Genomic DNA, 15,000 nt, shown 5'->3' with positions numbered 1-15,000 from the left:
AATTGAGTTTTGTTAGTTCATAGAAAGTTACTCACTCCAGTATCAGTATAATGTTTAAGCTAATTCTCCATTACTTGAGCTTTTCCATTTGAGGCTAATTTTAATTATTCTTTTATCTGACAACTTTACAGACGGAGTATTTAAAATACAACATGTAGAAAGTTGAGATTGGGCCGATAGAATTAGTAGGACAAATCCTCCCCTTCCTCAGCTCAGAATGGGAAACAGAAAGTGTGCCTGTGTGTGTGTGTGTGTGTGTGTGTGTATGTATGTACGTATACGCACACACACACACACACACACACACACTGTTAGTTTGACTAAAATCCTAAATAATTGTTGCTACTGTTAATTCAACAATACACATTTTACAGTGTATGTTAATGTCACGTTCACACACACACACACACACACACACACACACACACACACACACACACACACACACACACACACACACACACACACACACACACACACACACACACACACACACACACACACACACACACACACACACACACACACACACACACACACACACACACACACACACACACACACACACACACACACACACACACACACACACACACACACACACACACACACACACACTCTTCCTAGCCCCCTGCAGTGTCCTGGGTGGTTCTGATCCACATTACTTATGGAGAGGCACAGATCACACGGAGCAGACAAACAGCACGACTGGCTCTCACAAACTTCCACAAAACAAGAAATATGAAAATATTAAAATATGACTAAAACCAGATAATACAATAACTATCAGAGGAAATATAGCCTACAGCTCCGGAGAAAAAAACAAGAGACCAGTCTGTATTTTTCTTAAATCTTCATCTCTACATTATACTTAATAAAGCTGGGGTGGAGGATTTGGGGAGAAAATGGCAGTTGGGATAGAGATTCGAATCCAAATACCTCAACCGCTCCACTTGTTCTCTTTGGTCCCTCCCCTATGGTCCCTCCCTGACACGCTCTACACCAACAAAGTCGTGCCAAAGTGAATCGACAGTCCCAACAGCCAATAAGAACAGGGAATCGGAGCCTCGCACTCAGGGCCGCCGCTCCCTATACGCAGAGTACGCAGACTGCGTAGGGCACCAAGTTCCTGGGGGGGCACCCCAAAAAAAAAAAATTATAATTTTTTTTTTTTTTTTTTTTTTTTTTATTAAAAAGGAAAAAGAGATGGTCCGGGGGCCCCCCAAAATATATATATATTTTTTTAAAGTTCATGATAATCATTACATTACAAAAAATATATAAATTAGTTATGAACAGGCCCATCGTTGTTTTTTCTTAATTGTGTAACCTATCCAGGGGTGGATTACTGCACAGGCACACCGGGCACAGGCCCAGGGGCCCAAGGGCTCAGGGGGGCCCTTAGCCAGAGATACTGATAGTAACTTTTCATGTTGCATAGTCAAAGAGCTCAGTCACTGATGTCAATAACAGGGTCCAAAAAGGAATAGCCTAAATATAAGTATACTCATTAAAATGTAACAAGATAGAAATCATCATGGGCCCCTCAACTAGTAGGGGAGAAATACAAAAGCAAGTTAAAAACAACAGCATTAGTAGCTCTGTCTAAGGGGGTTGAAGGCCCCCTCACACATACACAAATACGCTTTATATGTGTGAATTCTAAATTGTTCATATCCACCCTTTATCTGTTGAAATGGGCCCCTCCATCATAGAACATGGGTCTGCAGACCAATCTACTGTTTTTACAGTTGCAGAGTAAAGAGTGCTACCTGTTTAAGAAAAATCTGAAAAATAATGTTCCTTCTGCATCTCAGGAGTTGATATCTCTCTAGTCTCTAAAATTTCCTCACAAAGTGCACCAGATTGATGCATTTTACTTTAAAAAGGTAAAAAAAATTCCGGGGAGCATACCCCCGGACCACCCAACAAGGTACAGGGTCCCTCCAACAATACCCCAAAATCCTGTGGGAAACACTGACGTCCTTAATATGTTTTTGCCATTAATTGTATGTATCCGTGTAGAAAATTCAGTGTACCTGACTGGATAGGGACAAGTGGGGGGCCCTTTAAGAGTGTAAGCCCAGGGGCCCATTATCTCATAATCAGTCTATGATCCTATCACTCAATTCCTCTGCAAAGGCAGTTTTTTCACAAGTTAAGCTGTTCTTTCTGTTAGTAAATGCTGGCAAATGTGCCAAAAAGCAGTCGCAGAAATCTTGCAAGGGCAAAAAAATTCACTGACAATTTCTGCTTAGGGCACCCAAAAGCTTAGCAGCGGCCCTGCTCGCACTGATTTGTCAAAGTGTACAGCTCATGTTAATTTTTTAAAGATATTTTTTTTGGCATTTTTATGCTTTATTGATAGTGTAGAGACAGAGTTGAAATGGGGCAGAGAGGGGAGTGACATGCAGAGAACGACCGCGGGCTGGAATCGAAACCGGGTCCGCTGCTGGCCGAGGCCAATGGGGGGGGGGACGCCCTACCAACTGAGCTAAGGGCACCCCGTCAGTAGTTTATATCATAAAACCAGAATGTTCATACTACTCAAACATATGTGCCTATAAATAGTAAAAAGAAATTAAGATAAGATTTTTCGAGAGCTGTATATACAGTTGAGGACAGAATTGTTAAAAAAGGAAACAATGGACTATTAGCATCAGGGGAGCTAATCATTTTGACCCTGGTAGCTTTTGGTTTTTGTGAAATAATTGTGTTTCTGTGTGCAAAGTAAAATAATGAATCATCCAAAATAAAAGTAGGATGTTTGGAAAAGCTGAATCCTCTGTTTGACAGCACTTTGGAAATACTTTGAAAAAAGTGAAATGTTCATAGCGGGGCAAATAGTTCTGCCCTCAACTGTACATATATACAGCTCTGGAAAACATTAAGAGACAAGCCTGGCATTTTACGTCCACACAACTGCCGCTCGCTGGATATTTTTTCTTTTTCGGACCATTCTCTGTAAACCCTAGAGATGGTTTAAAGTGAAAATCCCAGTAGATCAGCAGTTTCTGAGATACTCATACCAGCCCTCCTGGCACCCTCAACATTGCCATGTTCAAAGTCACTTAAAACCCCTTTCTTCCCCATTCTGTTGCTCTGTTTTAACCTCAATAAGTTGTCCTGTCCAGGTCTACATGCCTAAATGCATTGAGTTGCTGACATGTGATTGGCTGATTAGTTATATGTGTTAACAAGAAATTGAAATTGAACTGGTGTACCTAATAAAGTGGCCGGTGGGTGTATATACAGTAAATACAGCTCTGGAAAACATTCAGAGACCAGTCTGGATTTTTATTCAATCTTCATCTCTACATTACTTCATGGAAATGCTCTTTAATGACAATATTTTTGGGGTGAATTTGGTAGAAATGTTGTCAGTAGTTTATATTATAAAACCAAAATGTTCATTCTACTCAAACATATGCCTCTAAACAGTAAAACAAGAGACACTGAACATTTGGAGTGGTCTCTGAATGTTTTCCAGAGCTTTATATTGTTATATATATACAGTAGTGCTGTCAAACTATTAGAATTAAAATATTTAATCACGATTAATCACATTAATGTCACTGTTAACTCGCAATTAATCAAACATTTTTATCTATTCAAAATGTCCCTTGATTTCTTTTTGTCCCATTATTTTTCTCTCATTTTAATACTCTTATCAACATGGAGAAGTGGATCGGCTTGCTTTGTTCAAAGGTTTTTTTATTGAGAACAACATTGGCATTTACTGTAGTGTTCAATTTCACACTAGCCCGCTGACCTCTGACCTTAACTGAGATGGTAAACAGAGCAGTTAAGCTTGACCCGTTCACTATACTTTATCCCTTACTTAGCCTAGCCTAGCTTTACCATTGTACAACTTCTCCTGGGCAGAAATAGACTCATACACTCTGCAAAATGAAGCGCGGGGTTTGGATTGAGCAACGGACCTCATGATCAGATAGATTATACGCCGTTCCTTTTATTTGGAAAGTGTAAGTCATGTGTGAAGCAGAAGTCAGAATCTTATCTCTGATCGAGCCGGAGGAAGTTCAACATGTCAACAGGACAACAGTTCATCAGCATGTCACACAGGTCACTAGCTTAACAAATAAAATTAAAGGTTGTTAGGATGTCCTAGGGGAAAGGTGTCCTCCGATACCCCTTTCACACCAACAGGAACCAAGAGCCAGCTCCGGGCTGGTGCTGGGGCCAGTTCAAAACTGGTTACAGCCTTATCCCAGTTATGAACCGGTTGGTTTCACACCGACCGGAGCCAGCCATGGAGCCAAGAGAGAGCAACGTCATGACGTCACTGTAAACGTCTGTGTACGTCACCCGACGCCGCTGCTCTCGTGGCTAACGCTAAGCTAGTGCTAGCTTTAAACACAACAACGACGGCGGATACGTCTTATTTTTAGTGTAGGCTCTCGCTTTGCAAACAGGACCCATACAGCGTATTTTCGCCGGTCAATTTGATCGCTACGTTCGGTAATTATGTTGTGTTTACGTCTCGTAGTAGCGGTGTTTTCAAATATGGCGGCATGAGGTTTGAGTTGGTCTGGTTGGTCAGGATAATCCCTCCCCCGGCCGCTGGCGCAGGCAGTTCTCATCTCTAGCCCAGCTCAATCCTGGGGCTGGGGTAGAACCGGTTTTTACAGCCAGGAGCCGGCTCTCTGGCGGTGTGAAACCAAAAAACTGTATCTAACTGGGCTCTAGCTCCGAACTAGCTCCGATTTTGCGGCGGTGTGAAAGGGGTACCACTAATCATGAGGTCTCTGGTTCCTCCTCCCAGTAACCATGAGGTCTCTGGTTCCTCCTCCCAGTAACCATGAGGTCTCTGGTTCCTCCTCCCAATAACCATGAGGTCTCTGGTTCCTCCCAGTAACCATGAGGTCTCTGGTTCCTCCTCCCAGTAACCATGAGGTCTCTGGTTCCTCCTCCCAGTAACCATGAGGTCTCTTGTTCCTCCCAGTAACCATGAGGACTCTGGTTCCTCCCAGTAACCATGATGACTCTGGTTCCTCCCAGTAACCATGAGGACTCTGGTTCCTCCCAGTAACCATGAGGTCTCTGGTTCCTCCTACCAGTAACCAAGAGGTCTCTGGTTCCTCCTCCCAGTAACCATGAGGTCTCTGGTTCCTCCTCCCAGTAACCATGAGGTCTCTGGTTCCTCCCAGTAACCATGAGGTCTCTGGTTGGATCCCCGGCACCGGACAGGAGGGTGTTAGTAGTAAAACTAGTGGTGGCTGCTATTACATCTACGGTGCCCACCATCTCTACCATTGTGTCCTTGAGCAAGACACTTAACCCCAAACTGCTCCAGGGGCGCTGTACTATGGCTGACCCTGTGTGAGGACCCCCTCTGGAGTCTGTCTGTCTGTTTGTTTGTCTGTCTGTCTGTAGGCTAAGTTCTCTTCACAGCAGACCCAGTTTTTAATTCGACCCGTGGACCTTTACTGCATGTCATCCCCCTCTTTCTCTCTCTCTCTCTCTCTCCATTTCAACTCTATCTTTCTCTACTTAAACTGTCAAATAAAGGTTAAAACACAGAAAAAATATATTTAAAAAAAAATAGTTGGGAAGGGTTCCGAAATAAGCACTTAAAGGGTACATAACAGTTCAGTACCTATCTTAATCGCCCTTTGGTCGGGGTACCAAGCCGTCCAGACCCTTGTTTACTGGAATCATGAGGTCTTCAACAGAAATTTAGTTTTTCATTGGAAAGTGTCCGTCATGTGTGAAGCAGAAGTTTGAATCTTATCAGATCAGATGAACAGTCTGGTGTAAGAGGTGTGGCGACATCTTGGTTTTCTTCCTCATGTATTGGTCGTTTATACGTCGCTCTGCTCTGTATAAAAGCTGCTGAGTCTGTTCCAACAGCTCACTGCTACCGACAGCAGCCCTACACCTGAGCAGGTAAATACATCTCATCTACAAGGAGAATCTAGCCTCTGTCTCTGTCCAGTCCCAGCAAGCAGCCAGGTGAGATACACACACACACACACACACACACACACACACACACACACACACACACACAAAGAAACAGACAGACAGAGAGCGAGAGAGAGAGAGAGAGGGGGGGAGAGAGAGAGAAACAGACACAGACAGACAGACAGACAGACAGACAGACAGACAGACAGACAGACAGACAGACAGACAGACAGACAGACAGAATCCTGTGTGCTTTAGTCTAGGTATTTTACTATAATAGTTTTTCTATTTTACAGGCGACTAACCAATAACAAAACACAACATCTTATTCCAGTCAGTAATGTGCTGTCTTCATTCTGTTGGTTTGGCAGGTTTTGCAGAAACGTTGTTGGAAACAGACGTGAAGGTGAGTAACTCTGAACTTTTAGACCTTTTTGAACCTTCAGAATATGAACAAATCCTTCTGTAATAACCTTCAGAATAGTGCTGAGAATGATTATGGAAAGTTTAGTTGATGTAAGTGCTTTAGAAGTTGAGATTTTTGGTATTTTCAGCATGTTTTTAAGAAGAAAATGTCTCATAAATCAGACAGTGAACAACATATGAACAAATCCTTCTGTAATAACCTTCAGAATAGTGCTGAGAATGATTATGGAAAGTTTAGTTGATGTAAGTGCTTTAGAAGCTGAGATTTTTGGTTCAGAGTATTGAAAATAACTTTATGTTGAGATAATGTCCGTTAAAGATGGTTGTATAGGAGAAATATACAGACGCAAACAGACAAGGTTTAGTCAAATAAACACCTGAATGTACATGTTGGACCTTTGATTTATACTAGTATGAAAGAAGACATGTTATGGAAGATAAATAGACATCTCTAAATTGACCAGTGCTTGAAATGTTTTTGCCTGCCGTGCCTCCCTATACATGCAGTTTCTACAGTCTTCCTGATAATAATTTAGTTCTGCACTTTGTAATAGAGTATTTTACATAGCTGTATTGGTACTTTAAAGCTGCTCTGAGGAACTTTCAGTGTGTGTTCATTCTAGCGCCCCCCTTTGGACAAAAGCGGTAGTGTTTTTACCACGCCAGCTGTTGTTCCTGGGTGAGCGTATACCCATGACAAAGGCATAAGGAAAAACTATATAAAAAATAGCATTCTTTTCACTGATGGTCTCGTTTGCTGTTACATGTAATTTATGATCATCAGAGGAAAAATGAGACTGTTTCAGAAAATATTAAAAAGTTCCTCGTAGAGACATTTAACTACGTTTCCTGATAATTCTTATCTGATTTACTTCTGCATGCCTTTAACTTTGTAATAGAGTGTTTTGACGTAGCTGTGTTGGCCCTTTAAGAAAAGGATATGAGTCTGTTCTGTGCTCTGATTGGTCAGATGAATCTGTTGCCCCCGGTGATGATGATGCTGTTCCTGTGTTTGTATGGAAAACCTTCTGATGCGGTGGACGTGAACTGGCTGACCGGTATCGTGGACTACATTGTGACCAAGTGAGTGTTAAAAAAAAATAATGTTTTAACCTTTATTTCTACAGGTAAATCCCATTGAGACCGGAGACTCTTTTACAAGGGAGACCTGTTCCCATTCCCACGTTACCATTCACACACACATTCATACACCAATAGCAGCAGCAGCTACCACGCAGGGTGCAAGCAGCTAACTATCAGGAGACATTTAGGGTTCAGTGTCTCTTTGCCCAGGGACACTTGGACATGTGGCGGGGAGACGGGGGATCCAACCACCGACCCTGTAGTTGAGGGTCGACCACCCTACACACTTCACCACAGTCGCCCTGCTTTTAATCGTTACCAATTATCAAAGTGGAGTTTCTCTTTGATAATTACAAAAATTAATACATAAAATTAAATCATGTTTTTTTCTCTCCCTTGGACAGGTACAGACTCCCAAACCAACAGTTCAGTCTGGTTGCGAGCGTCCCACTTAACTGTGACCTCACATGCCTTAAACAAGAACTGAAGCCTGATCCGGAGAAGGTTAAAAAACAAGCAGCACCTGGTGGTGTGTACAAAAGCAACACCTTAATCTATTCCACACCTGGCAATGCGGGACATGCAGAGTATAGAGTTCTGACTAGCTTGAGAGACATGACAAAAACAGAGAATAAGTTTGTCCTCATCTACTCTTATCTGTCCCCGTGTGGAGAGAAGTGTACAGACCCCGATCACGACAAAAGCATCATTCCACTAATTAGAGATGAAGTCCTGCCGTACTGGAAACAACATGCCTTTGTGTTTTCAAAGCTCTACAATAAGCCAGGTATTAGCAGTGGCGACCCGGTCACTATTACCAAACCCGAGCTGATCAAAGCCCTAGAAAACCTTGCAGGGTCTGGACTTGGTCTCGGAAACATTTTCCGCTGTTTCAAACCAAACAACCAAGATTTTCAGTGCTTCAGCTGCTCGACTGGTGGGACGGTTTCAGATATTTGTGTTGATGACGAGGCAGCGCCTCCCCAGGGGAGCAGCAGGAGTAGTAGTGTTAGTAGTGATGGAAGCCCCAATCCAAAGAGAGCCAGGAAAGGCAGCAGAAGCAGTAGTGTAGATAGTAACATACCCAGCACCAGTGGAGGGGCGAGTGGAAACAAGAGCAGAGGCCAAAATAGTTCTTATAGTAGAAGACGCATTAAAAGACGCAGTGGAGGCCGCAGTGGAGGCCGCAGCGGAAGACGCAGCGGAAGACACAGATGGGGTTAAAGGTTGGAGATCAAGCCTCGTTTCACCTGAGCAGCACAATTCAGTTCGGTTCGGTTCGGCACAGTATCTCTAGATCCGGCTTGCTTTTCCACTGCCCTTCACTTGGTAGGCGGGGTTTATACACGGTCCCTTATGACATCATAACAGCCACTTAGCTATAACGACATCATATTAGTGGGACACAGTGTAGCCCGCTGATTAGCTTAATGAAGAGAGAAAAAAACTCCACACAAATACATCAAATACACAACAAGCTGATAGAGAGACAAAACAATTGAAACATTTAGACGGAGATGTAGAATGGCTGGAATTCAAATGAAATGGGTGAAAGTACAATATAGCCTGATTAAAACATTTACAGGTAGAGTTTGGCAGATTTAAGATAATGGGCCAGTTTCACAGACATGGATTAAGCCTAGTCCTGGACTACATTGTATTTTGAATGGAGATTGTCCATTGAAAGTACAATTTAGTCCAGAACTAGGCTTAATCCATGTCTGTGAAACCGGCCCAATATGTCTAATGTTTATATATTGACACCACAGAGTTGCGCGGATATTTTTCTACTAAAACACAAGACAGAAATAGTTACGGCACAGTTCACTTGTCTTGGTTCCCTTCCCAACGTTTAGACAGTGAAACCGGACCATACCGAACCAAACCGCTCAGTGGAAACAAGGCTTTATACAGCCCCGGGAAAAATTCAGAGACCAGTCTGGATTATTCTTAAATCTTCATCTCTACATTACTTATTAAAAATGCTCTTTAGTGACAATATTTTTATTGTGAATTTGGTAGAAATGTTTTCAGTAGTTGATATTACAAAACCAAAATGTTCATTCTACTCAAACATATGCCTCTAAAGAGTAAAACAAGAGACACTGAACATTTGGAGTGGTCTCTTAATTTTTTCCGGGGAGCTGTAGGTCTGGAGCTTAACCTGAACCTCCACGCGTCGCTCAGCAATAGTTATTTCCTCTTTAACACAAAGCTTCTGCAGTTGATTAAAATTAATTTGGCCGATTTCACAGACATGGATTAAAGGTGCAGTGTGTAATATGACATCATCAAGAAAGTTCTAGAAAATTCCAGAATGCAACACTCCCTGGGTAACCCCACCCCTTTAGAATAATAACAGAAGCTACAGTGGCCTTCAAGGACAAGAACAATTCTAAATTCTAAACAATGCACCTGATGACATTCCAACTATGACGCTTCCAACATGGTGGCGCCAAGGCCTTGGTCCAAGGTATGGAGAAATATGGACATATATGAGACGCTTTCTAAGGGAAAAAATAATAATTCTAAAACATTTTTTCAGCTATTATGCACTAAATTAAACGTACTTATGGATATTATAATCATTTTCTACAACGTCTGCTAGGGAATTAAACACAAAATTCTACACACTGCAAGTTTAAGCCTTAGTTAGTTCTGGACTAAATTCTACTTTCAATGGACAATCTCCATTCAAAATTCCATGTAGCCCAGGACTAGCCTTAATGCATGTTGGTGAAACTGGCCCGTAATATTTTATGTTGATTGAACTTATAAACGTTTTGTAAAGCGACTGAAGTGAAGGTCCTAGAAAGTTAAGTTACTTTATCAGTCAATGGCTACATTGAAATTCATCTTTCCTCATCTCCCCTCTCAAGTTCCCACACTCCAGAGGGGGTCCTCACACACAGACAGACAGACAGACACACTCCAGAGGGGGTCCTCACACAGGGTCAGCCATAGTACAGATACACAGACAGACAGACAGACACACTCCAGAGGGGGTCCTCACACACAGACAGACAGACAGACACACTCCAGAGGGGGTCCTCACACAGGGTCAGCCATAGTACAGCGCCCCTGGAGCAGTTTGGGGTTAAGTGTCTTGCTCAAGGACACTATAGTAGAGATGGTGGGCACCGTAGATAAAATAGCAGCCACCACTAGTTTTACTACAAACACCCTCCTGTCCGGTGCCAGGGATCCAACCAGAGACCTCATGGTTACTGGGAGGAGGAACCAGAGACCTGGGAGGAACCAGAGAGCTCATGGTTACTGGGAGGAGGAACCAGAGACCTCATGGTTACTGGGAGGAGGAACCAGAGACCTCATGGTTACTGGGAGGAGGAACCAGAGACCTCATGGTTACTTGTCGGCCACCTTTCCTCTAGGCCATCCTTCCACCTAAAATTCCCACCGTAACGACTATCTGTGTGATGAACGGGCAGATTTGATTCTACTGGGAACATTGTGAGTCTGGCACAGCCTTGAATGAAACGTTTCACTTCAGTCCTCCATGTTAAAGCTTGTACTGTTCTGCTGACGCATTAACTCTGTCTATGAAGCAATGGATTATCCTCTCTGAAAGATGTGTAATCGTCACAATGCTCATTTTAAATAAAGCTTGATTCAGCATCAAACCGGCTCCGTCTGACTTTCAGCCTCCAATAGAACAACATTAACAGTTTTAGGATTATTATTATTTTTTTTTTTTTGCATTTTCAAGCTTTATTAGACAGTACAGAGTTGAAATGGGGAGACAGAGAGAGAGAGAGAGAGAGAGAGAGGGAGAGAGAGAGAGGGAGAGAGAGAGAGAGAGGGGGGATGACCTGCAGTAAAGGTCCACGGGTCGGACTCGAACCTGCGACCACTGCAACGAAGGCCGGAGCCGATATGGTACACGCTCTATCCACTACGCCACCGGAGCGGCCCAGCATTAACGGTTTTAAAAGCGTTAAATATACGATTTCCTTATACGCCGATGATATGACGATGTATTTAAATGGTAAATGGACTCCACTTATAAAGCTCTTTTCCCTGGTTTTTCACAGACCCAAAGCGCTTTACATTGTTTTGTTCATATTCACCCATTCACACACACATTCATACACCGATAGCAGCAGCAGCTACCACGCAGGGTGCAAGCTAACTATCAGGAGACATTTAGGGTTCAGTGTCTCTTTTCCCAGGGACACTTGGACATGTGGCGGGGAGACGGGGGATCCAACCACCGACCCTGTAACCCAGTGGACGACCGCCCTACACACTTCACCACAGCGCCCACAAAATAGTACGTCCTAATTGTAGCACACTGCATGAAGAGTAAATACTTTAAAGGGGCACTGTGTAATATGACATCATCAAGAAAGTTCTACAAAGTTCTAGAATGCAACGCTCCCTGGGTAACCCCAACCCTTTAGAATAATAATAGAAGCTACAGTGGCCTTCAAGGACAAGAACAATTCTAAATTCTAAACAATGCACCTGATGACATTCCAAAAACATGGATTCCTCCATAAGACTTACCCGCTCAATGTACAAAATGTAATATTAGGTGATTTTACACCAATGAGGACATATTTATGAATGAGGATATTGATTTTAGCTAATACATTACTTAAAATGTTACACAGTGCCCCTTTAAGGTTGAAAATCTCAAACACATTCACACGACCTGTCCATTCCACCTCTCCAGTATCCTGACCTGTGATTGGTTCTCAGCCCCTGTAGCTCCGCCTCCAGCCGACGCCTCTCCTCCAAAGCTCCTCCCCTTTCTCTCAGCAGCTGCTCCTATTGGTGGAAACACACGTCAGTCACTTTCACAGTTCACTCATTGAAACAACTTTTTTTTTTTTTTTTTAAATCAAAATCTCTTTATTTATTTTTAATTTTTTGTATGACAGGTGCCAGGATGTTCATTTCTATACACAGGTTGAAATGAAAAGGACAGATAAAAACCTTTTTTTTTTTTTAACCTTTATTTCTACAGGTAAATCCCATTGAGACCGAAGACTCTTTTGCAAGGGAGACCTGTTTTCCTTTCCCACGTTACCATTCACACACACATTCATACACCGATAGCAGGCTAACTATCGACATTCACACCAGGCAAGGTGGGTGAAGTGTCTTGCCCAAGGACACAACAACCATGACACAGGTGGCAGGGCGGGGATCGAACCTCCAACCCTTTGATCATCGGCCGACCCGCTCTACCACCTGAGACACAGTCGCCCCACTTATGGCACTTCAAAACAAACAACAAAAGAAACATACATTTTTTTTTAAATAATAATCCCTCCCAAGTCACGGCCAGTTCACAGAGTTTGAAATGAGGCCAGAAAAGGTCCCCATGCTTTCTGAAACCCTGCGCTGGACTGCTGAAGCGAGTATCTAATTTTCTCTAGCTTAAGACAGGACATAACATCTCTCAGACCATTGTGTATGAGTGGGCGGGACAGGCTCCCTCCACCTCAGCAGAATGGCTCGCCGGGCCAGAAGAGAGGCAGAAGATATAGCACGTCGCTACAACTTTTTTTTAAAGGCCTACTTCACCGGTTTGAATATGAAGGTGTATTGAATTCTGAGATCCTATGTAGTATAAATGTGCGAAAAAAATTGAAATCGGTTCATCCTAGCCTGAGAAAAGGCAGAAAGAGTGTTTTTTTTAACCCTTTATTTCTCTTTCTCGTGACATCACAGAAAGAGAAATATAGGGTTAAAAAAAACTTACTTTGTAAATATTACTGTGATGTCTTTTACTGTGACATCACAGTAATATTTACTACACATTTATACTACATAGGATCTCAGAATTCAATACACCTTCATATTCAAACCGGTGAAGTAGGTCTTTAAATACTTTATTTTTTTATTTTTTTCAAGAACGCAAACAAACCTGAAGAAGAGAACACACAAACAAAAGATAAAATAAAATAAACAACTAACATGGTGTACTCTACTTTACAGGTTTCTAAGGACATTGTTTAAACTAAAGGTAAATGTTAAGCAGAAAATAAAGAGTAAACTAGGTGTCATGTAGGTCCCTTCAGTACTGTTATATAGTCCAGGAAAGGCTGACATATCTGTTTAAACTTCTCTGCTTTCCCTGAAATCTCATAACAGATTTTCTCCATATATAAAGTACTAGAGAACTCCATGAGCCACATATCAAAGCAGGGGGCTATCTGCTAAACGTCTAGTGATTAAACAAAAAAAACAACAACAACATTGTGTTTGCGTTCCAAATCTCCTCCTCTTTCTTTTTTCTATTCTACATACTACATCCGACGATAAAAAGAATCTAGTTAGGATGCAGTAGGCATACTATTGGGACATACTTTTACTCTCTTATTTCATCATAACATTGCTCCTTGATCTTGCCTCTTGCTTTTATATCCGTCGCATCCCCGTTTGTTTTCATATGGAGGCTTCGTCGATGTTACGTCACTTCACGTGCGCACTGGATTGTGGGTCAGAATCGCCCAAATAGGATGCACTTTTCAACACTAACAATCTTGGCCGCATGAAGTAGGACATCCGGGTACTTCTAACCATCCTAAATCTGGCCACAAGAATCGGGACATCCTAAATCTTTTTTCTACATCATACTATATAGTAGAAAGTATGCGATTCGGAACGCAACCAATGTTTTTTTCTTTTTCTTTTCTGTAACAGTAAATGTGTATCTGTGTATCTGAATCTGAATCTGATGAAAATGGGGGCGGGACCCGATAAGCCTTTGGCTTCTTCCGTCACCATTCGGACAACACAAAGTAAGATGTATGATGTGAACGAGATAATTGTGTATTGTGTGGAATTGTCCGAAAGTAAATAATAATAAATAAATAAATAAATAAATAAATAAATAAATAAATAAATAAATTATCACCGTATAACTCGTTGCAGAATTATGTATGGAACAGGACTGGAATTTATGATCATCAGAGGAAAAATGAGACTGTTACAGAAATATTTAAAAGTTCCTCGTAGACACTTTAACTGTCATTTGTATCCGATGTCTAATCATGGTAATATTAATCTCCACGGCCCCCTTCTTACATGAGCTGAATTGAATTAAAACCTTCTCTCTCTCACATTAAGCCTGTCTGTCTCTCTCTTTAAGCCTGTCTGTCTGTCTCTCTCCCTCTGTCATTAAGCCTGTCTGTCTCTCTCTCTCTATCTGTCTGTCTGCCTGCCTGTCTCTCTCATTAAGCCTGTCTGTCTGTCTGCCTGTCTCTCTCTCTCATTAAGCCCGTCAGAATCACATCAAAGCCTCAGAGTAAATATGTGTCTTTTCCCGTGGCGATCGCAGACTCTCTTCAAAGATCGGCCGCAAATTAACCTGAATAAATTCAAAATGAGTCAACCGGTGATGAGGACACGCAGCCACGCGACATTTAGCATAGTGTAGGTCAGGCTAGTGCTGTGACCTTTACCATGGGGCCAAGCTACCTGTGTGTGTGTGTGTGTGTGTGTGTGTGTGTGTGTGTGTGTGTGTGTGTGTGTGTGTGTGTGTGTGTGTGTGTGTGTGTGTGTGTGTGTGTGTGTGTGTGTGTGTGTGTG

At 42.3% G+C, this 15,000-nt stretch overlaps 1 protein-coding gene across 1 annotated transcript in view; it reads right to left on the bottom strand.

The window, feature by feature from the left end:
* Positions 1-15,000, bottom strand: part of mipol1 (mirror-image polydactyly 1) — a gene marked incomplete at its 5' end in the record, with an annotated part of 41,470 nt that overhangs the window by 4,159 nt on the left and 22,311 nt on the right. The window contains 1 exon segment of the mRNA XM_080042163.1: positions 12,143-12,228. Within this exon segment, the coding sequence (XP_079898289.1) occupies positions 12,143-12,228 (86 nt within the window).

This window comes from Ammodytes marinus, assembly GCF_949987685.1.
Source record: "Ammodytes marinus genome assembly, chromosome: 15".
Lineage (NCBI taxonomy): Eukaryota > Metazoa > Chordata > Actinopteri > Uranoscopiformes > Ammodytidae > Ammodytes > Ammodytes marinus.
The sequence above is the reverse complement of the archived record's forward strand: the minus strand, read 5'-3'. Positions and strand labels throughout refer to the sequence as shown.